Source organism: Notamacropus eugenii, chromosome 7 (assembly GCF_028372415.1).
Source record: "Notamacropus eugenii isolate mMacEug1 chromosome 7, mMacEug1.pri_v2, whole genome shotgun sequence".
In the NCBI taxonomy this organism is placed as follows: Eukaryota; Metazoa; Chordata; class Mammalia; order Diprotodontia; family Macropodidae; genus Notamacropus; species Notamacropus eugenii.
In genome coordinates this window covers 38,522,832-38,550,569 of record NC_092878.1, presented here as the reverse complement: position 1 = coordinate 38,550,569, position 27,738 = coordinate 38,522,832, and the positions used below count along the sequence as shown (strand labels likewise).

The following is a 27,738-nucleotide window of genomic DNA, read 5'->3' as shown; positions in this document are numbered from 1 at the left end:
ATGAGGCAATTGGGGTTAAGTGACATGCTAGGCCCACAGCTAGTGAGTGTCAGGCGTCTGAGGTGAGAGTTGAACTCAGGTCCTCCTGACTTCTGCACTGGTGCTCTATCCACTGCACCACCTAGCTGCCCCCAACTATAATTTTGTAGACTGTCCTTCAAGAACTTTTGTAGCTAAAACATTAATCATTGTAAAGCCAACCAAGGAATGGCCTTCTTGGATCTCAGTGAGGCTGATCCACACACAGAAAACACAGCACGCTTTGCTGAGTCCATTCTCCAAGTCTTTCCAGCTTGGTAAGACTTGCCAAAGCTTGGGCTGCACCATCAAAGCCTTCAAGAACCTAGGGTTGCCTCCACATCATGATGAGGCATCAGAAAAAAACTTTGGTAGAAAAAGTAGCAAATTTTTGTAATCATCTTATCAAGTTATATGAAAGTCTCATTTTACAGATGATGAAACTGAAGCATATAACTCGTCTAAGGGCACAGAACCATTAAAGTCATATCCATGGACTTTAATACAAGTCTTTTAACTCCACAGAATCAAAAAGTTGAAGGGGGCTTGACATGTCACCTACTCCATTATTCTTTGCAATGCATTATTCTATCTTTCTAAGAGCAGTGTATGACAAAGCAGTGAGTAGAGTTGTCGTTGTACTACACATATGTAGAAAGAATACAGAAGTTCTTACGCTATTGAACACTGACTGCTGATTTGGTCTCAGAGGTGTGTTAGGTACACTTTTTGATCCTCCTCCACCAAGCCATCCTGCCATCCATCTAGTGACACCACGCCGATCTTCATTCAACAACTAGAAGATTAATTTTAAGACATCACTAATCACCATAATATCAGGTCATAAAAAAACAAGAATTTAATATATTTGGTTTGAAATTGTAGTAAATGCTTTATCCCAACCTGACTTATGATAAATATTAATTGGTAAAAGCTAAGATTATAAGCAAATACAATCAAAACAATCCCTCCTTCCCTTCCCCCAGATTCATTTCCACATAGTTTTAATTGTGTCTCATTCTAAAATATGAAGTGACTTCTGAAAGCTGTCACTTAGATTCCATGATGCTGCATTTCTGTGGCTTCTCTCATTTCCATGTCCATTTTGCTTCTCCTCACTGGTTTCTCTTCCTCCTCTCACATTCCAAACACAAGGAGCCCCCAGAGTTTTGGCCTCGGACAGCTTCATTCCATACTCACTCTCTTCCATGACCACCATCCATTCCCACAACTTCAATTCAATATTTTATCAGCCCGTTGAAGATTAACTCCAAAGTTCATACTGAAACTTGTCAACGACCTAATATTGTATTTCCAGTTGTCTGGTGAAAACATCCACCTATATTAAGGCCATGTTTCATGCCAAGTACAAAACTGAATTCCTCATTTTTCCTCAAGTCTATTTTTTATGAGAAGATACTTCCCTTGCTCTTTTGCTGAGGTAGGGAGTCCATAGGTATATAATATTACCTATGATATCAGGGTTTGTTTTTGATGTATTAGTTTTGATGATTCATTTTTATTCTTAATCTTTCTCTTTTCTTTTTCTTTATAAATTCTTTATTATGTGGATGCCTCTCCAGGAAGGAAGTAAAAACAAGAATTATTAATAAAATTTTATTTTTTGAAAAGTCTAGCTCTGGGGCTGTCATCATCATCCTCATCAACACACAGGCTTTTGGAAACTTCAACTTTTTAAGATGCTCCCTTTACAACATCATGAGTTGTACTTCTGCGATCTTATCATAGATTTAGAGTTGGAAAAGGACCTTACATGTCAACTAGTTTAACCCTTTCATTTGGCAGATGAGAAAATTGAGATCCAGAGGGTTTAAATGATTTATTTGTCTGAGGTCACATTGGTAGTAAGTGGTTGAATCTACATTGGGACCTATGATTACAAATCCAACTTGCTTTCTAATACACATATTTCTCATATCTCCTAAGTCCTTCCTACTCCTTTTGCAGTCATCTAAGTTCAAAACTCATAAACTGTTTTCTGCCTCTACTCCCTCCACTCTACAATAAATCCTTCAAAGTAATTCAACAACAATTCATCAAATGCCTGCTGTAGACCATACTACATCAGGCTCCAGGGAAGCTACAGTTCAAGAGTACTTTAAGGTAAAGGTTCCAGTCCTCATGCATACTGTCTGAAACACAGACATGACAAATACCCAAAATAAATAATATATGATAAATTCACTGAGTGCCAAACAAAGTGACATATTAGATCTGAGAGGGAAATGAGTACCTCCTGGGGAAATCAGAAAAGAGTACACTGAAGGAGTAGTATCTGAATTAGGCACTAAAAGATGAAGAAGAATTCAACAGGAAGAGAAAGTAAGGGTACATAGTTCAGATGTAGGCAACAGAGTAAACTAGGAACATGGAGATGGAGTAGTCTGCTAGAAAGTAGTGTATAAGAAAGGAAGTAACATGAATTAAAGTTGGAAAGACTAAAGTGGTACCAGACTACAGAAATCTTTGAATGAAAAAAAAAAAGAATATAACTTTCATTCAGGTGGGTAGTAAGGAAATTTCCAAGCAGAAAAGTCATATGGCTAGATCTCCATAATACAAAATTTGACAGAACAAATCCCCTTAATAAAAAACTTGGACTCAGTCAAAAAGTTGCACCTAAGGACCTAAAAGGCCACATGTAGCCTTGGGACTGCAGGTTCCCCACCCCTGCTCTATATAAAGATGTCTGGGAAAAACATGGAAAATAGGTGAGTTGTGGTTTTGTGTTTGTTTTTGGAGAGAGAGGGAAGAACCAAAAACGCAAATTTCCATCTTAGAACATAGTAGGCTGTAAATCTCTATTACCATACCACTTCCTTTTTAGAATATTATAAATTTTTTACATTACTTTCAAACTGTCTGGCTTGTCTGTTGCTCCTTCTGAACTTCCTTTTGTTCTCTTCTGTGTATCTTTAAAAATGCTAAAATAGACTTTTACTGTCTTTTTTTTTCACCATTTTTTTGCATCACCATTGTTTTCTTTGACTTTGGAGAACTGGATTTTGGCTATGACATTCTTAGGACTTTTACTTTTCAGCTTGCTTTCTGGAAGTAATCAGAGGTTCTTTCCATCTTTATTTTGCCCTCTGGTTCTAATAGTTTTCATTTATTATTTCCTTAAATATAATGAGGTAGCCAGGTTTTTTTAATATCAGTTTTCAGAGAATCCAATTTAAATCCTCTTTCCTTGAACATCTCGTCCAGGTCAATATATCTTACATTATTTTCTATTTTGCCAATCTTTTATTTTATTCTAACATATCTTATCTCATGGAGTCCATGATTTCTCTTTGGTATATTCTAGTTTAGGTAACATCACTTTCCATTCTAAGCTATGTATTTCCTTTGAATTCTTTCCTCTAGAATTTTTATTTTTTTTATTTATTTCTTCATTTCATGTAATCCTGTTGAAAAATTAATTCTGCAGTGTTAAAAAATTAACTCCTTCCAGGAGTTCTACAGATTTACAACAATTTTAATTTTAAAAATTCTGATATTTGATTTTTTTCCAATTACATGTAAAAAAAAGTTTTACATTTGTTTTATACATTTTGAGTTCCAAATTCTTTCCCTTACTCCTTCCCTGTAAACCTCCCTGAGAAGTCAAGGAATTTAATACAAGTTATACATGCGCAATTATGTAAATCATATTTCCATATTAGTCATGTTATGAAAAAACAGACCCCCGCCCTCAAAAAAAAGCAAGAAAAATACAGTAAAAAAGTATGTTTCAATCTGCATTCAGACTCCATCGATTCTTTCTTTGGAGCTGAGTTACCCACAGTTGATCACCATAAAATGTTGCTGTTACCGTGTACAATGTTCTCCTGCTTCTGTTGACTTTACTTCGCATCAATTCATGTAAGCCTTTCCAGTGTTTTTGAAAGTATCCTGCTCATCATTTCTTATAGCACAATAGTACTCCTTCACAATCATATACTGCAACTTATTTAGCTATTCCCGAACGGATGGGTATTCCATCAATTTCCAATTCTCTGCCACCACAAAAAGAGGTGTCATAAATATTTTTGAACACTTCTTTTTGTTTTTTTAATCTCTTTGGAATACAAACCCACTAGTGGTATTGCTGGGTCAAAGGAAAGCACAATTTTATAGCCATTTAGGCATAGCTTTAAATTGCTCTCCAGAATGGCTGGACCAGTTCACAACTCCATCCACAGTGTATTAATGTCCCAGTTTTCCCACATCCCCTCCAGTATTTGTCATTTTCCTTCTCTGTCACATTAGCCAATCTGATAGATGTGAGGTGGTATCTCAGAATTGTTTTAATTTGTATTTTTCTAATTAATAGTGATTTAGACAGTTTTTTTATATGACTATAAATAGCTCTGATTTGTCTGAAAACTGCCTGTTCATATTTTTTTGACCATTTATCAATTGAAAATAACTCTTACATTTATATATTTGAGAAGACTCTTTGTCAAGAGAAACTGGTTGTAAACATTTTTTCCTAGTTTTCTGCTTTTCTACTATCTTGGATACATTGATTTCATTTGTGCAAAAACCATTTAATTTAACACAATCAAAATTATCTTATATCCCATAATGCTTTCTATCTCTTGTTCGGTCACAAATTCTTCCCTTTTCCATAGACCTGACGGGTAAACTATATTCCATATACCCTTAATTTGCTTATGGTATCATTTTTTATGTCTAAACCATGTAATCCACTTGGCTGTCTGCTTCCATTTTATGGGTGAGTTCATCCCATTCACGTTCACAATTATGACTACTAATTGTATATTTCCCTCTATTCTTCCCTCTCTCTCTCTCTCTCTCTCTCTCTCTCTGTCTCTTTCCCTCTTCCTCTCTCTCATAAAAAGTGTTTTGCTTCTCAGCTCTTTTTGTGCTGGCTAAGAATCAGAAGTTCAGGGGATGCACATCAATTGGGGAATGGCTGAACAAGTTATGGTATATTGTAATGGAATATTATTGTGCTATAAGAAATGACAAGCAGTGATTTCAGAAAAACCTGGACTTACATGAACTGATACAAAGTGAAGTAAACAGAACCTGAAGAATACTGTGCACAGCAACAGCGATATTTTATGACGATAAACTGTGAATGATTTAGCAACATACTCTCAACAATAATGGTCTAAGACATTCCTAAAGGACTCATGATGAAAACTGCTATCTGCCTCCAGACTTAGAACTGATATTGTCTAAATACAAACCAAAGGAGGCTGTTTCTCATTTTCCCTTTTTTTCTGTTTAAAGTTTCCTTGCACAAAATGATTAACAAAATGCTTTACATGATTGCACATGCATAACCTATATCAGATTGCTTACTGTCTCAGGGAGAGAAGAGGGGAAGAAGAGCAAGAGGGAAAGAGGGATAGAATTTGGAATTGAAAACTAAAGAAAAAGATTGTTAAAAATTGTTTTATATATAACTAGGGAAAAAATAAAAAATATTTAAAATAACTACAGGTCAGTTGTTTTTCCAATGAGATGTTTCAAATTTTCTTCTATTTTTTCATTCTCTTAATTTTGTTTTATTATTTCTTGATGCCTCAGGGAGTCAGCAGCTTCCACTTGTCCATTTTTAAGGAATTATTTTCTTTAGTAAGCTTCTCTGCCTCTTCTGCTCTGTGGCCAATTCTAGTTGTAAAAGAGTAACTTTCTTCAGTGAATTTTTGTACATTTTTTTCCATTTGACCAATTCTGCTTTTTAAGGAGTTCTCTTCAATGGGATTTTGTTTTTCTTCTACCATTTGGACTATTCTGTTTTTAAGGTATATTTTCTTCACTATTTTTGTGCCTCCTTTACCAAGCTGTTGACTCTTTTTTTCATGATTTTCTTATATCATTCTCATTTCTTTTCCCAAGTTTTCCTCTCTCTTATTTGATTATTAAAATCCTTTTAGAGCTCTTTCAGAAGTTGGAGGGGGTGGGGGTGGGAGGGTGAGCAAGACAAATTCACATTTTTCTTTCAGGCTTTGGTAATTGTTTTGACATTACTATTTTCTTCTGAGTTTGTATTTTGATCTTTGCTGTGACCATAGTAACTTTCAATGGTCAAGTTCTTTTTTTGTTGTTTGCGCATTTCTCTAGTGTATGTCTTGAGACTTTAAACTTTAAAGTTGGGCTCTACTCCCAGAATGAGGAGCACTGTCCCAAGCTTCAAGTTTTGTATGCTGATGTTTGCAGAACTAGTTCTGGGTTGGAGGGGGTCTGTAAGTTTTCAGTTTTTCCAAAGTGATATGATCCAGAGAGATGTGGTCACTGCTCTCTTTACCACTGCTCTGACCTGTGAGCGACCACAAGTACTCTCTTCTGCCCTGGAACCGTGTCCAGGGTCCCTGCTCCTGCTAGTGCTCCTCCTTACCCTGGGACTACAACCCAGAACCACATTTGGGCAATGCAACAGAGTCTTGCTTCTGGTGCCAGCAAGCAATCCCCTAGAATCTCCTCCTGACCATTTTCTGAGCCCTTTACCATCTATGGACTGAGAGATCCAGAAGCTGCTGCTGTAGAGTCAGTCACGGTTCTCCCCAAAGCCTGCTGCTGGCTTACTGGGGCATGGCTCATACTTCACTATGCTCCATTCTCACTCCAGTAAGACAGACCTTTCCTGCCAACCTTTTAAGTTGTCTTGGGCTGAAAATTGTTTTACCCTATCCTTTTGTTTGGCTGCTTCAGAATTTGTTTTGAGGTATTATTTAAAGTCATTTGGAGAGGATCTAGGGAGAGATCAGGTGAGTCCCTGTCTTTTCTCTGCCATCTTGGCTCTGCCTTTCTCCAACAACTTTTGATACTTTACATTTTTTGTTTTTAGCTTGTCTTTCCAGCTTTACTGGAAAGATGTTTTTATTCATTCATCTTTCTACCTTTCTAGAAATTCAGTTCTTGAACTAGGGCTTTATGACCAGAGCTAGGCTTTGTCCCCTGATGCACTTTTGGGTGGAATTATGAACCTTGCTTAGTCTAACCCTAGATAAGGTGGTTTCCTGGGCTGACCTACTCCTCCTAAGTTTAGGCACCACCTCCCACCCCCCACACCCCTAGATCTTGAGATTCAGAGCATTCTTCAGGGCCTTCTCTATAATCTCAAGATGGAGTATTAGGAATCTCAGAGCCCTTGAACCTGGGCTGTCTTGATCTGAGTGCTATGGCAACATGCTAGTTACTGCCATTGCTGTTCTCTGGTACTTTCAAAGTCCCCACATTAGAGCTCCTCATGCTCTCTACTCTTGTTGCCACTAGACACAAAGTTTTACGGCTACACATATGCCATCTTTGTTCATGGTGGAAGGCTACCTTGCTCTGACACTGGCATTCCTGGTGTCTCTTTTCCTACAACATCTGGGCTTCTGGCTGACTCATAGAGTTCTGGAATGGAGTAATAAGCCATTTTACTGTAGTTCTCATTGGATTTCTTTATCATTATTCAGTCTAGTACAAACTTTACCAGAGCCAGTATTTACAGAAGCTGGGTCTCTCATTCAGGTTGCAATCTTGGCTGAAAATAAAGAAGAATGAGTTGGAAGAGGAGAAAAACAGATTGCCATCCACGTGGACTTTCATTACATCCAGGTGGATGGCAAAAACCCTAAACTAGGATTATTGCAGGAAGAATAGAAAGTAAGAGTAATACACTAGATATTGCAGAGAAAAAAACCAAGACTTGGTAACTGATTGGAAAAATAGAAGTGTGAGTCAGTCTCAAACAACACTAAAGTTTCAAACATTAAAAAGTAGAGAAATGGTAGCATAGCTGATAGAAATAAAGCAAGGAGGAAGATCCAGTTTAATGGGAAAGGTAAGCTTACTCTGAGGTAAAAGTGAAGCAGGCAGGTAGAAATTTCTTATAGGCAGTCAAAGATGTGCGTCAAGTGCTCATGTCTGAGTTCAGAACTGGAGAGAAAGCTTCTGAAAGCTCTGTCATCTAGACAGAGGTGATAATTAAAAGCTATAGGGTAAAAGACACTGCCAAGTGAAAAAGTTCAAAAAGGAGAAGGGAGAGAGCAAAAAGCAAACTCAGCCAATTTAGAGCAGTGGGAATAGGAGGGGAAGCCAACAAAGCAAACATAGAAAAGCAAAGTTAGTGAGGCAAGAAGAAACTCAGATGAATATAGTATCTTTGAAGCCAAAGGATAAAGACCCCAGAGGAAGGAGCGATGATCAAACACTATAGAGAGGTAAGAGAAAATGAAGAATAAGGGAAAAGACATGGATTACAAAGCAATTTGTGACTTTTGAGAGAACAACGACAGTAGAATAGATGCGAAAACCAAATTGCAAAGGGTCAAGGAGACAATGTTAAAAGAGTAGAAGCACTGGGTATGGATAACATTTTCAAGAGATCTGACAAGACAAAAAACAACAGCAAATATATAGGGCTGAAAAATCAAGAGGATTTTTGTTTTGTTTTGTTACAAGGGTATTAATAGCTAATTATGTTATTACAGGAAAAGCTAGCGATGTGAAAGACTGAAGATTCTTAAAAGAGACTAATGGCATAAGGTCCCAGAAAAGAATGATTCAATAGGATTTAAAGGCATAAGTAAAGAGACTGGCTTTAGTGGAATGACTAAGAATTTCTCTGTAACTAAAGAAGAGTGGGTGAAGAGACAGAAGTTTTGAAAGGAGGTGAGCCGAAGGAATTTTGGAAGGAAGATTTCATTATCTCCAGTGAACTGAGAGTCTGAATCATTTGTTGTAAGAAGAAAAATTCAGAACATTCACTGTGGGGAAATTTTAAGAAATAAGTAGAGAAGGAGTATTCTGAGGTGTTAGCTGATGGTAAACATCTAAGGTTTGTAATACTTCACACTACAATCCACACAATTTTTCTAATACAGCATTGATTATATCATCCCTCTACTCAAAAAGCTTCAGTAGCTTTGGTCTATGATTCTACCTTGTACCTTCACCTCATATTATCTACCTTTGCATATGTTAATATTTAAGCCAAAATATTCCTCCCCATCCTATCATTATTCTCTCTCATTCTGCTATCTTCTACACCTGGTGCCTCGTTAATGCAGTCTCACTAGGTCTTCCTCTCTACCCCCAATGCTAGTCTTCACTTTTAGGTTGTTCAAAATCCCAGTCTGATGCAGTGACCTCCAGAAACATTTACTGATTCCTCCCCTTCCCACCCAACTGCACCAGATGAAAGCAATCACTTCTTCCTCAAAGCGTTTCCCGTCTTTATGACCTTTGAGAGAAGGTCTCCCTTTTTTTCACTTTTCACACTGTCATATATTGCCATATCAGTATATATTTGCATATTCTTTAGTAGACTGTAAGCTCTAAAGGACAGGAACTATCCTATTTCATCTTTGCATTCCCATAGAGTTTTATACAAAGGAAGCATTTATGTGTTTGCTGAATTAAATTAACTTCAGACGGCATGAATCATCTGCAGAAAAGAATCATGTTTTCATTTCACACTGATTTAAGTAAAAATGTTCTTCCCACTAATATTTAACAAGAAACAAAATTCTAAAGCAACACTTTTAGTTAAAAGCTTATTTAGACTAGATTTTATTTTTATCATTACCTCCTCTATTTCCTCTTTTTTAATTCCCAGGATGCTTCCCATTAATCTTAACACTTCATGACGTTTATTCTTTGGTGTATGAAAATGTCCAATAAACAGGTTTCTCATTAAAACCCTAAAAGACAAAAAAATAATAAATAAATCTGGATCAATTGCTATGTAAATAGTAACTCCAAAACAAATATTACCACATATATTCTTCTAAGCACCAACTCTTCTTAGCTACTCGTTTTCTTCTCCTAGCAAATTCAATTAAGTGAAAACACTCATAGATAATAATACTTCAAAAAATAACCATGTTATACAGCCACATTTTAAAGCGAAAAATCATCTCTAAATTAATTTTCAATGTATCTGCTGGTTTTTGCCTCGTATTTCCCACAATGTAAACATCTCAAATTTCCTTCAGAAAAACAAGGAGCTCTAGGCCCTTCAATTATTACCTTGTTTATATTTTCACAGTTATAACTGAGTAAATACGGAATGATTCTCTCAAATACATAAATTATAACAGCTAAAAATTATGGTTCGTAAAATGCTTTCTTCATAATGATCGTTATATAGAGTACAAATTCTATGCAGATGAAGAACCTGACAGTTCAGTGTTAATAAGCTAACAATTAAGTGGCTTGCCAAAGATAACTTAAAAATAACAAAAATAACTAACTTTACACAGCGGCTTTAAGAATTGCAGAGCACTTTCCATATATTCTATTTTATTTCCACATATTATCTCATTTGATCCTCACAATTACTTTTTAATATATGAGGAAACTGAGATTTCCTCAAGATAAGTGACTTATCAATGATCACTCAGTCACTAAGTGTGAGAGACAGGATTCACACCCAGGTTCTCCTGTCTCTAGAGCCAGAAGTCTTGCCCATACACCCAAAGCCCTCTTGAATCACACCAGGATTTGAATGCAAAGTATTTGACTCCAAGTTCAGCATTCTTTCCAACATATCAGCCTGACTGTAATGTCCCTAAACCAATGAATTTGAATAAAGTGAAATAAGAACTCAATTCAAAAATACTTTAAGATCTGCAAAGGCACTTTCCTCATAATAACTCCATTTTAAGAAAGAAAATGTAAAGGCTAAAAATATGATGAACAGAATTTTTCTATTTTGCTTTGAATTTCTAATAACATTTTAAAACAATAATAAAGTTTCCCAAAAAATCTTAGGGTAAAAAAAATATTGTAAAGGAAGAAATAAAGAAGTATCTATGTTATTAAGTATATGATTATATACATAAGCATATAATTATAAAGATAAGTATATAATTAAATTCTTATATAATATTTGTATCATAAAGTATAAATTAAATGAAAATGTTGAATAAATTACATGAAACAATATTAATACATACCTATATGTGGCAATTTTTAAAATTTAAATATTATTTGTAGAATTAAAAATAAATCTCAACATAATGTAAAATATAACAACAAATAGTAAAGCTCCCTTACTTGTCCACTTTTCCTTCTGTGCTATTTATTAGGTTCATCAATTTGTTCTGTACATCATCTAACATTTCCTGACGGAGCTCACCTACAGAATTAAAAACATAATGAAATAAACAGTACATTAAAAATAATTAAATGCAATAAGATTTATAAAAATTTTACTTTGAATTTTAACATTTATTTTATATGACTGTATTTAGCTCAACTTTTCCCCTTGTATTGGGAGAATTTGGAGAGAACTTAAAATGAAACCAATAAATCTGTACAGTAGCTCCAAATTATTTAATTCAGGTCAGGGTGAAACGATTTAAGGCAGTAAGGTATACAAAAATGTTCAATAGTACATTTTAGGTAATGTTTTTCATTCTCTTTGGAAGCTCAACTAAGCAAAGGAGAAAGTTTTCTCATTTGTTTGCTTGCATTAGAAAGTCTGGCAAACACATTTAAAATATGTTAGAAATATCAGTGGCAGTTCCAGAGTCATTCGGTAAATGCTAGGAAATGGAAAGGATTATTTGTTTTCCTTTATCCCATTTTCCTGGCTGAACCTTGTTCTTAGTAGGCTGTCTGGGAAGACTGTCTAACGGAACTAAGAACATGGCCCAGGATACAGCTGGTAGGACAAGGTACCCTGGTTAAAAAGGTATAAATTGAAAGCCAGGATGTTTGCTCTAATATAATGAAGTTGTAATAGCTTACAACTAGATTAAAACTGATTCAAGGGCTATAAACAAACTTCTATTTTAATTTTTAAAAAGAAATTCTTACTATACAAGGGAAACCTACAAAACCTTGAAGACACAGTTGGAATTATCATGGATAATTCCTAGAATTACTTTTCATAAAGCCAACTATATTCCAGGACCAAAGAGACTTTTGTATTAAGAATGTCTCCTATCAAATTCCTTGTTTAAACCAATAACTTTGCAAACTAAAAACATGAGCTGAAAAAACTGCTTAATCAATCCAAATCAGGATAGGAAGTTATCTCTTTTCAGTCCAACAAAGGAGAATGAGACAAGAATCTGAAATATAAGGTACAAATGGTCTTTTAAAATGAGAAACATCCCACATCCCCCAGAACTAAGCTAACTCACCACTCTTTCTTCATATTTATGCTATACTTTCATATTAACTTTCACAGAATCACTGAATGGCAGCATTCTAAGTAACACACATCCCCCCTACAACACTCAAATGGCTATCAAGCCCTGGTTAAAGATCCTAGAGTGAAAAGGAAGAAAATTATAACGTGTCTATATGAGACTTACGTATGTACTGAAAACATCCTCAATGAGTTCATTAGTAGAGAAAAAAGGGTAGCTTTTATAATGTTTCACATTATAAACAGCTTTTAGCTGCGTGTCCATGTTTTTTTACATAAGCACTCAGTCCTGATTTGTTACTCTACATACAAATGCTAAATTAGAAATATCCACCTTGACAATTACTAGATCATAACTACTATTCAGTGTTTTCTCTCTCCCTAAATGAAGAGCGTTACAACATCATACTGGGAAATGATTCTTCTTGAAATTGACAAGATTTATATCTAATAAATGTTTGATCTTAATAGCCTTGACCCTAAATAAAATATTATTACCATATTGTAATTGACTGGAAAAAGGTATAAAATACAAAATCCTACTGCACTCATTGTTTATTATGAAAAGGCTTTTGATTCAGTAGAAAAAAAATATGACCTTAAAGTCTCTCAAAAAGTTATTACTCATTCATACACCAAAATTATGAAATATATGTTCAAAGACCTCCTCCACAAACATCAGATGTGATATAAAAATGAGAGATGTATACTTCTAAAAGGTGCTTGTCATTATGATGGAAGAGAGAATCTGTGCATAGTCCAAACTGATGACCCTATAGATGGTGAAATTATCCATATGCTCATATGCTTGCAGATAATACCATCCTGGTTGCATTAAGCCCCAGGACACTACAAACCTCTTAGAAGAGCTCTAACCTAAAAAAATCTGCGTTACTCATTCCCACAAGAAAAAAAAAGTTTGTTACCTAGATTGTGGCAAGCAAATAAAATGACAGCTTATGGAGTTTGTGCATCAACATGTATATTTGGGATAGGAAGTATAAACAGACAATGAGTTGAGTCCAGAGTTAAACAGAAGGGGAGAACAGATTAAATTGTCCCTAGGAAATTGCAAAGCTGTTAAGAACCAATAGTTTTTAGTACAAAAGAATAATTACAAAGCATATGTCTCAAATCATTGAGAGAAGAACAAATTAAAACAATTCTGAGGTTTTACCTTATACTAGAAAATGGGCAAAAAAGACGAAAGGCATATACAGTTAATACTGGAGTGGCTTTAGGAAAAAAGTCATACTAATACACTGATGATAAAGGCATAAAGAACCATTATGAATATCAATTTGGAATTATGTTTTTAAAAAGTTACTAAATTTTCCCTATCCTTTGGCCTAAAGATTCCACCACTGGGCATACACCCGAAGGATGTCAAAGACAAATATAAAAGTCAAGTACATGTCAAAACAACAAAGGAGCACATTTTTTGGTAGAAAAAGGTGAAAACAAAGTGGGTACACATTAGAAGAATGGCTAAATAACTATGGCATATGAAAAAATATTACTGTGCAATAAGATAGATATAAGAAATTCAGAGAAATGTATGTAAGAATAGAAGCAGAACAAAATAAGAATAATAAAAAAACTACACTATGTAAATGAAAAATAAATTACTTGTAAGAATACAAACTCTGAATAATTAAAAACAAAAAAACAATGAAAATTCCAGAGAACAGACAGTGAAACAAAATTCCACCTCAAGTCAGAAAGGCATGGCCCTATCAGGGCAGAACATCACACTGTCGGATGTGGTCACTGTGTCAAATGTTTAGGCAATTTGTTAGGGACTCTTCTGTCACAAAAGAGAGTCCAGTCTAGAGGAGATGAAATAACTGTAAGGAAAAGACAAAAAGCATCACAGAAATATTGTAAAAGTCCAAATGATAAAGTTCATAACTTAAGTAAAACTAAAATTTTAAGGCAGTAAAAATATCAGGGAACTCTTCTTAACCTAACCCCAAAATGAAATGTCATTTAATACATCAATTTTATATATGTAAGTAACAACTAATGGCAACAAAATCCTTGTGATATAGTACCTTTTCATGCATACATCCTTACTCGTTCTTCCCTATTTCTAATGCAATGTCTTGTTTTCAGTATTATATTTTACCTATCCACTTAGCATGCAAAGAGATGTTTCAAGGTCAAGCAGTAGACTCATATTCTGAATATGGGTCTGGAAAACACTCAGAATCTGAGGAATGAGGGTCAGAAAGTAACCAGGATAAGTTTGAGAGAGTCAAATACCCACTTCAAAAATCCTTAAGTAAAACCACTTCTCAACCACATCTCCCTCTCAATCTCTCATCAATTTTGTTTCTACAAAAAAATTCATAATTCATTCAAACCACAGTTCAAATTTGGAACATCTACATAAAGGCAGGCAAAATATGGCTTTGTAAGCCAAATATAACATCTCTGTGAGGTAATGTAACACATTACAATGGTTCCCCCACTTTTTAAAATTGAAGTCCAGGTTCCTTCGTTTATAAAACATTTGGCCACACAATAGTAAAGTTACATTAAAACAACATGGCACGATGTTACATTCTTCAGACAGAGAGAGAGTAAACTACGTTGGAGCTTCACTATTAACACTAACTAGCACTGGAGTCAGTCTTGTTGGAGTGCTGTATAAAAGAATGGACGCTCTACAAAGAATACTTTTAAATTTAAGCAATACCCCTGGAAAAAAGGTTCAAGTCAAGATTGCTTTTTTTTTAGTACTTTGTCAAAGTTAATTATGAGAGAAGAAATTCAAAAAAAGAAAATCTTATTTTTTTAATTAAAGATTAAGCGATGAAAAAGCTTTACATTTTTATGAATATTTGTGTTCATATTATTAGATGTAACGTATAGAAGGTAAGTGATTTTGTCCATAAACTTTCAGAAAAAGCTGAATGTTAAGTGTAAAAATCATGCAAAATATTCCATTTACTGGAATTAAATTTATGAATAAGACGTTTTAATAATTTTTCCAGGACAGAAGTTGATCACACATTCAAATTTACTGAACTGGGCTGTTTACAGGGTTCTGTATATGATTTTCCCCCTTTAGCACAGTACAGGGTATATGCTAAGAGCTTAAGGAAGGTCTGCTGAATGGACATTCAAATGGATGAATGAAATAAACAGTATAAACAAACACATCATGAGCGCGCTTCACTGAAGCTTAAAAATACACATTCAAAATGAATTCAATAAGCATTTATCTAACACACACGAGGTACAAAGCACTGCGCTGAATAGTCTGCGCTATAAAACATCAAGTGATTATGTAATTATGCAGGTGTGACAAGAGTGATCTGTGAAAGAATACTACTGTCAAGAAGGAGGACCATACAAGACTTCCTGAGCTGGGCTTTAAAGAATGGGTGGGACTGGGCATGGTGGGGCACACCTACAGTCTTGCTTCCAGGGAGAATGAGTCGAGTGGATCTCTTGAACCCAGGACTTCTGAGCTGCATCGATCTAAGCCAAATGAATGTCTACACCAAGTGCAGCATCAATATTGTATGCCCTCAGAAGCCCTCCAAAGACAAGAGCCATTCTTCAATAGATAAAGGCTCAAAATATGTAAATAGGTATTTCTCAAGGAAGAAATCCAAGCTATCAGTAACATAAAAAATGATCTAAATCACTAATAAGAAGATTTTAAACAATTAAAACAGCTCTGAGGTTCAATTTCACATTTAGTTTGGTAAACATGACAAAAAAGAAAAAGACAATTTCTGCAGTAGACACAAGAAAACCAGAATACTACTGCACTGTCGGGAAAGCAGGGAATTGTTTCAAGCATTATGAAAAAGCATTTGTAATTATACAATAAAATTCATTTAACTGTGCTAAACTCTGATCCAGTGATCCAAATGCTAAATGGACACTTTAAAGAAAAAGGAAAAGTACCCACATGTATAAAAATATACAAAGTAGCACCTTTTGTTGTAGCAAAGAACTAGAAGGATGAGAGAGAGGGGCAGCATGGTACAGAAATAGAGAACCAACCTTGAACTCAGAAAGATTTAGGTTCAAGGACTGCATGTTACATAAAATGGTTAAATAATCCTGAGGAATCAGTTAACTTCTCCATGCTTCAGTCAGCTTTGTAAGACTATAAGCTGGAAGGGGGCAGAGCCAAGATAGCAGAGTAGAAAGACAGACCTGTAGAAGCTCACCCACACAGCCCATAAAATATCTGTAAAAAATGACTCTAAACAAATTTTAAAGCAGAAGCCACAAAATGACACAATAAAAAAAATTTCCAGTCCAAGACAGCCTGGAAGGCTGATAGGAAAGGTCTATCATACCGGGTATGGCGCAGAGCACAGCTCAGCATGGGCCACGCAGTGCAGCAGGGACAGGACCCAGAACAGGCTTCAGGGTGCCACCAGCAGCAGCAGTTCCCAGACTGCTCAAACCACAAACGCCAAAGACAGCTTCAAAGGTCAATGAGAAAATTCCTTCACCAGGAGAAGGGAACACGGTCTGGACTGCCAGCAACAGCCATTGCAGTGGCAGCATCCATTTTTGGAGCCCTCTGCCTAAAGCTCCTGGGGGAATTGAGCTGCTGATCTGAATGTCAGCCCTGAATGCAGCCCTGGGGTGAGGAGGAGCACTGGCATGGTTGAGCTGGAGGTAGTTGTGGAGCAGGAATTCTACTCACAGATTCTGGGCAGAAAAGTTTTTGGTTGTTCCCAGAGCAGTGCACAGGCCAGGAGAGGAGCCTTTGATTGCGCCACCTTGGAGAAACTGAGAACTTACAGGTCTCCAGAGGATACCCTCCTCTTGACAAGACACTCAAATGTCAAGTAATAGACTGGGAAAATGCCCCAAAAAGGGGAAAAAAATAAGACTATAGAAGGTTATTTTCTTGGTGAACAGGTATTTTCCAGAGGAAGTCAAGGCTTCTGCATCCAAAACCTCAAAAATAAATATGCAATGGTCTCAGGATATGGAAGAGCTCAAAAAGGATTTTGAAAATCAAGTAAAAAAGGTGGAGGAAAAATTGGGAAGAGAAATGAGAGCAACGTAAGAAAATCATGAAAAACGAGTCAACAACTTGCTAAAGGAGACTCAAAAAAATGCTGAAGAAAATAACATCTTTAAAAATAGACTAACTCAATTGGCAAAAGAGGTCCAAAAAGCCAATGAGGAGAAGAATGCTTTAAAAATCAGAATTAGCCAAATGGAAAAGGAGAGAGTTCTTTAAAAACTAGAATAGAGCAGATGGAAGCTAATGACTTTATGAGAAATCAAGAAATTACAAAACCAAACCAAAAGAATGAAAAAACAGAAGACAATGTGAAATATCTCATTGGAAAAACAACTGACCTGGAAAAGAGATCCAGGAGAGACAATTTAAAAATTATGGGACTATCTGAAAGCCATGGTCAAAAAAAGAGCCTAGATATCAACTTTCATGAAATTATCAAAGAAAACTGCCCTGATATTCTAGAGCCAGGGGGCAAAATAAATACTGAAAGAATCCACTGATCACCTCCTGAAAGAGATCCAAAAGGAGAAACTCCTAGGAATATTGTAGCCAAATTGCAGAGTTCCCAGGTCAAGAAGAAAATACTGCAAGCAGCCAGAAAGAAACAATTCAAGTATTGTGGAAATACAATCAGGATCACACAAGATCTAGCAGCTTCTACATTAAGGGACTGAAAGGCTTGGAATATGATATTCCAGAAGTCAAAGGAACTAGGATTAAAACCAAGAATCACCTACCCAGCAAAATTGCGTATAATACTTCAGGGGAAAAAATTCAATGAAATAGAGGACTTTCAAGCATTCTTGATGAAAAGATCAGAACTGAATAGAAAATCTGACTTTCAAATACAAGAATCAAGAGAAGCATGAAAAGGTAAACAGGAAAGAGAAATCATAAAGGACTTTCTAAAGTTGAACTGTTTACATTCCTAAATAGAAAGATAATATTTGTAACTCTTGAAACTATTCTCAGTACTTAGGTGGTTGGAGGGAATACACACACACACACACAGAGTACAGGGTGAGTTGAATAAGAAGGGATGATATCTAAAATAAAATTAAGGGGTGAGAGAGGAATATATTGGGAGGAGAAAGGGAGAAATGGAATGGGGCAAATTATCTCTCATGAAAGAGGCAAGAAAAAGTTTTTACAATGGAGGAGAAAAGGGAGGAGGTGAGAGGGGAAAAGTGAAGCTTACTCTCTTCACATTTGGCTTAGGGAGGGAATAACACACTCACTCAATTTGGTATGAAAATCTATCTTACCCTACAGGAAAGTAGGGGAAAAGAGGACAAGTGAGGCGGGGGAGGGGATAATAGAAGGGAGGGTAAATGGAAGGAAGGAGTAATTAGAAGTAAATACTTTTGGGGAGGGACAAGGTCAAAAGAGAGAATAGAATAAATAGGGGGCAGGATAAGATGGAGGGAAATATAGTTAGTCTTACACAACATGACTATTATGGAAGTCTTTTGCAAAACTACACATATATAGCCTATATTGAATTGTTTGCCTTCTTGGTGGGGATGGGTGGGAAGTGAAGAAGGGAGAGAAGTTGGAACTCAAAGTTTTACGAACAAATGTTGAGAATTGTTTTTGCAAACAACTGGGAAATAGGAAATACAGAAATCTATCTTGCCCTACAAGAAAAGAGAGAAGATGGGGATAAGGGAAGGGGGGAGTGTGATAGAAGGGAGGGCATATTGAGGGAAAGGGTAAACAGAATGCAAGGCATTATGGAGTGGGGGGAGGGGAGAGATGGGAAGAAAATTTGGAACTCAAATTTTGTGGAAATGAATGTTGAAAACTAAAAGTAAATAAATAAATGTCAAATGGAATAAAAAAATCAAAGGTAAAAAAAAGACTTTAAGTCGGAGAAAGGGCATCAATCTGCACTGGCAGAGGTGCAAAATGAAGTATACATTTTCAAATGTGGCTACAGTGTGAATTTATTTGGCTTAATTTAGCTTAACTATATATGTTACAAGGGAATGGTTTTGGATTTTGTTTTTGGTGTGCAGGAGAAGAACGTAGGGAAAAAGGAGCTAGTGTCAGAAATATTTAAAAAATAAAGAGAGCATCCATAAAACATTTAAGGAGAATGAACAAAAGAGATAAGAAGGCAGAAAGAGGTGCAGAGGATGACGTAGATAAGTGAGACAGCTTTGAAGTGAGTCAAAGTGTGTATTTTTAAAAAATACATGTTGCAGGCAATATTTATGATTTCACATACAATGATCTTTTTTTGTTCTTCATATAAAAAATTGTTCTTATTTATCAGTGTTTGTCTAAAAAAAAAAAACAAACCCAGTCCTATCAGTTGAAATCATAGGATTATAGTTAACAGAGAGAAGAAAAGATTAAGGACAGAACTTCAGGGAATATCTATAAAAAGGAGTCAGGAAAGAGGCTATGGAGTCAATGAAGGAAACAAAGAAAAGAGGCAGAAGAACTAGGAGTCTATAATGTCTCTGAAAGCCAGCAAGGGTGAAGAATCCAGAAGGGGTACAATATTGGCCAAAGATGTAGAGAGTTTAAGGAAGATGATGACAGAAGACCACTAGATTTGACAATTTAAAAGTTTTATGACCTTTGAGAGAGTAGTTTTCATCTGGTGAGAATAAAAGCCAAACTACAAGAGGTTGGTTAAAAAGCAAATAATTAGAAGTATAAGCATTAGGGATGAATTTGTTCAACTTTATCAATAACAGAGAGAAAAACATAGGACAGAGAACAAGGGGAAAGGCATTTTCTAGGTCTGAAGTCACTGAGCATGTTTGCATGCGAAAAGAAAAGTGCTAGTAGGGAGGAAAAAATAATACCTAGTAAATACACGAGAGAAGAAGGATGACTATAGAACAAAACCATGGAGGAAGGAGGAAAAGAATGAAATCAAGGGTACAAGTATAAGAATTAGCCTAGGTGAGCATAAGGGCTATCGCACACAGTGTTTAAAAAGTATTTTTAAAAATTCTACTTATAGTATTGAATTATGTGCATTTCTATATAATGATCTGAAATCCAAAACGTGCTGTCAGTACATCAGTGCTTCTGTAACCAAACTATTAATTTTTGAGCTTACCTACAAAAATATTTTCAGTTCCTAATATAATGTGTGTCATTTTGCCTTATTTCTGTAATAATTAAAGGGTATTTATAAAAAAATGAATGAATGAATGAATAAATAAATTGTGTTTATATAAATGAATACCTTGGATATGTCAGTTTTACCTATTATTAAAAGGGCCAGTAAGTATTTCTACTTTAAAAAGTTACCCAAAGAGTGCTGCATAAACTTGAAAGGAATAAAATTGCATTTTATAAAAAATACTTCATTAAGTTAGACTGATGATACCTATACTGTTAATATGGTAAAGTTTGACTATAATCTGTGATAAGCAAGGCAAAAAGGTATAGCTATACCAGAACAAAATTTTTTTAAAAATATGAATGTAGACTGGATGTGGTGACTCACACCTATAACTGCAACTACTGGACAGGCTGAGACTGATCTCCAGACATCATACGTGGGGTGGAGGAGAGAGCCCTCTCCAACCCCTCAGCTATACCTTTAGGTTGCGTAAGGAGGAGGCCAGTTCTGAAACTGAGATCAAAGTTTCCTGTGATGATCTAGTGAGATCAGCATTCTCAGTCTGGATGAAAAAGGAAGGAAGGGAGGAAGGAGGGAGGGAGGGAGGGAGAAAAGGAGAGGAGGAGGGGAAGAGGAAGGGGAAGGGGAAGGGGAAAGGAAAGGGGAAAGAAAGGGAAGGGAAGGGAAGGGAAAGAATGTTTTCTGTTAAATGCTTCAGTTTGGTTTTTTTTTTATTTTTCCTGATGATTTTGTTGGAAAAAGGAACTTCTGGTGAGGAAGCTCTCTACTAAGGGAGATAAGGCAGCACTTATGAAATGTGCAACCTTAGAAAACTGCCAGGGGAGACTGAGAGGATAAGTGACTTGTCCAAGATTTATTGCCAGAGGCAGGACTAGAACTGAAGTCTTCACGACTCCATCAGCTCTTTATACCAAAAGGTTTCTTACTAAATACTATTATATCCCAAAAATAAGACCAGAGAAAAGATTATGGTATTGAACAAAGTCATTACACTGTTATGGAAGTGCTCTGCATGGCCACACATGTATGGCCTGTATTGAACCGCTTGCCTTCTCAATGAGGGTGGATGGGGAAGGAAGAAGTAAGAGAAATTGGAACTCAAAGTTTCAGAAATGAATGTTAAAAATTGTTTTCATGGGGCAGCTAGGTTGCGTGGTGAATAGAATACTGGCCCTGAAGTCAGGAGGACCTGAGTTCACATGTGACCTCAGACACTTGACACTTACTAGTTGTGTAACCTTGGGCAAGTCACTCAACCCTAATGCCTTCTCCCCTCTAAAAAAAAATTTGTTTTCACATGCAACAGGGAAATAAGATATACAGGCAATGGGGTATAGGACTCTATCCTGCCCTACAACAAAGTAAGGGGGAAGAAGATAAAAGGGGGCAGGGCTGATAAAAGGAAGGGCAGACTGGAGGAAGGTATAATCAGAATGCAAGCCATACTGAGGTGGGGGGAGGGGAGAGACGGGGAGAAAATCTGGAACTCAAAACCTTGTTGAAATGAATGTTGAAAACTAAAAATAAAGAGATAAAATTTTTAAAAAGTCATTACACTTCCTTTACGACATGTTAAGCAATTTAAGACATGCCACATCCTCAATATGCTGAATGCACTAATGACGGAGTATTCTAAGAAACAAATTTAACCATCATTCCTGCAGGAAAATAATGATTTCCTCTGGAAAGAGAAGACATCTGTAAGTATACAAACAACAATTTGTATTCTAAAGTTATCCGTCAATATAAAAAAATTAGAAGACTACCAACAAAATAAATATTTAATATTTATTATGGACTCCTGTTTTTCTCCCACCCCAACCATGATCTATCAAAAGGACAGGAAATTTCTGAAGCTTAATGCAAATAAGCTACTTAGTAGTCAACTACAAATATTTTAAATTATCTCGATAAAGGAAATAATTTTTTAAAATTAGTTTCAAATGAGTAAAACTACTTATAAAACAGGAAACTAACTATAAAATATGTAATAAATACATATCATAAACTAGGCTAAAAAATCAAAACTAACACCCAAGTTTTAACAGTGCTATTAGAATCCAGACTTTTATTCAACTGACAATAATCTGTTAACCATTTATGGTCATTCAAAAACTGCATCTGGCACTTTTTATATTTTTCCATTTAAATACCACTTTCGCTAAATATAAACATAAAGAAATTCTTCAAAAGGTTTGGCCGATAAAGCTGTGTCTGGGAATGTATTGGGACTGTTTTCAACGGAATGTTACAAGTTTTTTGTATAAATAATGGCCTAGAAGACTGAATGTTTTATATAATACGAAAATTCTATCAATCAGTATCATGAAAGGGTTCCATGCATATTAGAAGCTATCTTTACCTGTGCTGCTATGACCCTCTGTTCTAACACTTCATAATACAGAAATAACGAGTCCTATTTCAAAATTCCTCAAATTTTCTCTTAAAGAAAATTTCTCTTAAAGAAAAACTTTTTAAACGAAAAGCTTTTCATTCTTACTGTTAGAAAATAGGGGGTAAGGTATAGAGACTAAATCTTCTTAAAAAGAAAAAAAATCAGAGTAGTGACAAAGACCTTCCACAAGTCCCAGGTAGTGAAGACTAAATTAGTATAAACATACCCTTTTTTCCTCTGGTCCACAGTTACACCGTCCATTTAAATCTTAGCACAAATTCACTCTTCTTTTGAGTACTCGCTCCTTCCTTTCTCAATGAGCACAATGCCTGCCTCATAGTACCTTCTCCTCAACCCCTGCCTTTACACTAGAGACACTTCAACATGGACACTGGTATTCCCTCAAACACTAATTTCCCATTCTCCTAATCCACTCAACTCCCATGACCTCCTCCTCCCCACACATCTCACACCCTTGGTCCCACAAGCGTTCCATGCTTCCTTATTCAATCATAATCTCTCATTCCGTCTCTTCCTATACATCACTCCTACAAAAGCAAGTCTCCATCCTCCCTGCAATTTCTAATCCCTCAGCTCCTTAGTACCAATTATAATGGAATGGCTCTGAGAGAGGAAGGGCGAAAGGAAAGGAGAGGGAGGAGCATACTGGGGATAACTATGATGATGTAAAAAAAAGATACCAATAAAAACTTATTTAAAAAAAAATAAAACTCTCCACAGCCTGACTCCATCCTATCTTCTTAATCTCATTAACACTTTACTCTCCTCCACATATTTTTCCCAAGGCCATAATAGCCTTTTTACTATTTCTCCCATGTGACACCCTACTGTCTCAGTGCCTTTGCCTTGGCTATTTGGCACATCTAGAAGGTTCTCCTTTACCTTTCAGAATCTCTCTACAAGAGGCCTTTCTGGATGCTCCCAGGCTTCTTGAGCCTTCCAGGCCAAGATTACCCATTTGCTTTTACATGTTTTGTTTTCACCTGTGCATATAATACTGCTGCCACCACCCCTCTCCTCCATTACAATGTAAGTTTCAATAGGACAAAAACTATTCCCCTCCCAGCTGAGCCCCTTGCTTTCTGGACTTCAATACCTCAAACCTCAGCTTTAGTCTCACCATGGCATCTCCCTCAGCCTGGAACATCCATCCACCCTGCTTTCTCCCAGTGAAATATCCCTTTCGCCATGCCAGACCCCTTCTCCAATTGTTTTCTTTCTGGGGCCTCCATTTTGTGGAAGGGCCCAGGCCTGCCAATCTGCAGTTTGTTTCCAGCTAGGATTTTGACTTTCAGGTGTTTGCCTTCCTCTGCCTTGCCCCTAACATTTCAACTCCTTTTTGTGTGTTGTCCCCCTCCGTTAGAATGTAAGCCCTTAAATGGCAGGGGATTGCCTTTCTTTTTGCTTGGATTTGTATCCCCAGTACCAGGCACATAGTAAGTGCTTAACTAATGCTGGCTGCCTGCTTGTCTTTCATTTTTGTCTCTGAATTCCCTACACCTAGTACAAGGAATGGCAAATAGTAGGTGTTTAATAAAAGACTGCAGATTGACTGCTAGCAAAACAAGAGTTTTCACATTATTTTATGTCTTCTACTTTTATTTTAACTAAGCATCTATCTAACCCAGCATTTCTTTTATGTAAAAAGTTTTGAGGATGGTTATAAAGAACAAGAGCATAAAATTTAAAAAGTTCAATTTACAAAATCACATGACAACTTATTAACATAAATATTCATTTAAATTCAAATACAGATTCCACTGCAAATGTTTTCCCCTAAGATAACTATATTAATGAAAATGTGAATGCTAACCAAAACAAGACTGTCTGGAATACCAATCTCCTTTCCACTCGAGAGAAATACATGAAATACCTTCTGAAGAGTAATAATAATTGGTTGAGGCTCACAACAATAATAAAGGCATTATTATCTCTCATCTTACATGCAAGAAAACATACCCAGAGAGATTAAGTAACTTACCCATGGTACACAGCTTCTGTCAGAAACAAAATTCAAACTAGGCCCTTAAAGAGACTGGTTTTCTAGGTAAACATTTCCTAGGTAAAATTTTGTAAAAGTTATTTCCAAAGGATGGAAATAATTATATTACAGATCAGCATTTATCTTTCTGTTGATACAGTTTAACAAGACTTGTCAATACATGTTCCTTTTCATTATTTTCTCATGCTGTATACTTCATTGATAAAAGTTCCACCATTGGATATTAGTCAGATAAATTAGCTCTTCATAGTTAAGGTTTTCCTGCCTCAAGTCTCTCCCTACTCCATGCCATCCTACACATTGCTGCCAAAATGATTTCCCTTAAGTCAAGATCTGACCATGTTACTCTTCAACTCAACCAATTCAAGTAACTTCCTATTGCCTCTAGGATCAACTACAAACTCCTCTTTTTAGCTTTTAAAGTCCTACACATTCTAGTCTCAAACTATTTTTCTAGCCTGATTGGACACTCCTCCTCTTCCATTTCGCAATCAAGTCAAACTGGCTTTCTGTTACTCATACACTACATTCTACCTCTTACTTCTCATACTCACTTACCCAAATACCTCACAAAGAACTTCTCTTCCTCTAAGATACATCTGAGGTGCCACATAGTACATAAAATCCTTCTTGATACCCCAAAAGCTAGTGCCCTTACTGCAGGGGTGATGAAGAAACCAGCTCAGATCAGCTTGTGACACCAAACTATTAAATATTCAGTGTAGGGATGAACGAATAAATAAACATGTATTAAGCACCTATTATGTACAAGGTCCTGTGCCAGACACTGAAAATAGAAATAAGAAAGACAGCTCTTGTCCTCAAGGAGCTTTACAATCTAATAGGGGAATGCATTTATACCAAAGAAACTGGACAAATGTTACAAATCAAACTTGACTTACTATTTGTTGACTATTTAGCTCAGAGGCTTCCAAATTTATTTGGCCTACAGATCCCTTTAAAAAAAATTACTTAGCACCTCTTGGAAATATACTTTCTTTAATCCTTTAATGTTTTCTCTAATTTGCATCATTTAAAAAATATAAAATTTTTTAAATGACACATCCTAAATTCAATAATTTATTGTAAATTTGTGGGGGGTTTTCCTGCACTGAAATTTTAATGAAGCAATATTGCATCATGTAACCACATAGAATCATATTGTAAATATGTCATTACATGAATATATTCCTATCAATGCATGCTAGACTTCCCAACAATGTGCAACATACTCGCCTGCCAACACCTGCTTGTTAAGACCTGTCAGCAGACTTGACCACGATCAGTTAAAACTTGCATTTTGTGTGTTTATTTGGAAAATAATGTAATCACAACTTTAACTCATGTTACACAACAGATGAAACATGTATGAACAGTTTTTCAAAATTTTCTTATGTTTTCTTCTTTTCTTATGCTTCTACCACCCCCTTGTTTTTATTCAACACCTCTCCCCACAATTGCACTCAAGACTGTCCCTCTGGATCATTCCAAAAAGGGGTGGTATTGCCCACTTTGGGAACCTCTGACTAGATTTTTGAAAATGATGAAGAAAAAATTTAATAATGCAAATCAAATTTATAAGTGCCCACTGTCTTTCCCATTGTATCTGTATTTCTAAATCCTTCTAACACATTCATTGGCACATTGTAGGTACTTAATAAATACATGATTATCGAATGACTGATAACACCAATTTTTTTCCACTGCATAGAGCTTTTCTAGTCATTTAACTATAAATCTATTAGAGCTTTCAAAAATGGAACAGACTACCTTGTTAAAAGCTTACCACTGCTGAAAGCATTTAAATACACTGCTAACTATTTTGTAAAGGACGCTGCTATATTGGACAAAAGTCATACTAGGTGACTGTTGTGGTCTAATCTACATGAGATTTACTATGTGACTAAATGTTAAAATAATTAAACAATCTAAAATTTTAATACTGTTAGTATACATTATACAGGTATTATAAAATGCTCTGTTGGTTAGGCTACATTGTTTCCAACTGAATTTTTTTCCTAAACTGAGTATACAACAAAAAAATTACCTCATCTCTACAGAGATGGGATAATTAAAAACTGAATAAAACAAAACCTTTTTTAAAAAAGTATTTCCTTATATTGTTTAAATGTTGAAACTTTATGTTAACTAATCATTCTAATCCTCAATCTACGGATGCTTATAAAGAAAAACAATCTATTAACTTTTCCTCTACAGTTTAAAGCACTATGTACTCTCTTAGAGCAAAAGTCATTTGTCTTTTTCAAAGTTGTTTCTCCTGGCAAATTTCTTTACTGTCTGGCCAAGTTTTGTGTTAAAAATAAAGTACAGTATTACAACATCCATCAACATTTAAAGTGCTTAATGATCTATGAAAGCAAAAATACAATGATCCTTCTGAATCAACCAAGTTAATCAACAAATTTATTTATAAAATCAAAAGGGCATCTTAAGAATTTATATCTCTTAGCAGTTATGAACGTATATAAAAGACAAATTAATCACCCAGATGAATGTGAAACAACACCTTTTAAGAAGTGTTATAAAACTGGCAAAAAACATACTTAAAAACATAACAGAAGAAATATCTTTTTACACCACTTTCCTATCTGAGCAACATTGGCTGCTTGCCTTTGCCTCAAATATCATAGCTATTTAAAAATAACAAAACTTTTATGTGTTTTTTGTGAATTCTACAAAATAACTCAAAAGTTACAGAACACAAGATGAAAATTACTTTGAACTTCTAATGCATCAGTATAGTAGATGATACAATACAACAATAACATACATGAACAACAAACGTGTAATATCTGTGGATGAGATTTTAAAATGGAATTGTTACTGAAGGGGTAACATTTTTGGAGAACCAAGTAGTTCATGAACTTTGATAATACATATCATCTATGATCAAGCAGAAGAATTTTTGACTCACTAAAGTTCCTATTGCTAAGAATTATGAAATTCAGATCAATATCTTCAATTGTGAGTTTGGTTAGATTTTATATACTAGTATACCATCTATCACTGAGATGACAATCCTTTGTAAGTT

The 27,738-nt window shown here is 35.6% G+C and overlaps 1 protein-coding gene across 1 annotated transcript in view; it reads right to left on the bottom strand.

Annotated features, from left to right (window-relative positions):
- The window catches only part of TRIP11 (thyroid hormone receptor interactor 11), a 93,808-nt gene that overhangs the window by 5,547 nt on the left and 60,523 nt on the right, over nucleotides 1-27,738 (bottom strand). Inside the window, exons 17-19 of the mRNA XM_072625062.1 lie at nucleotides 11,047-11,128; nucleotides 9,575-9,689; nucleotides 695-814 (exon numbers count right to left, since the gene is read on the bottom strand). Of these exons, the coding sequence (XP_072481163.1) occupies nucleotides 695-814; nucleotides 9,575-9,689; nucleotides 11,047-11,128 (317 nt within the window). The remainder of the gene's footprint in view (nucleotides 1-694; nucleotides 815-9,574; nucleotides 9,690-11,046; nucleotides 11,129-27,738) is intronic.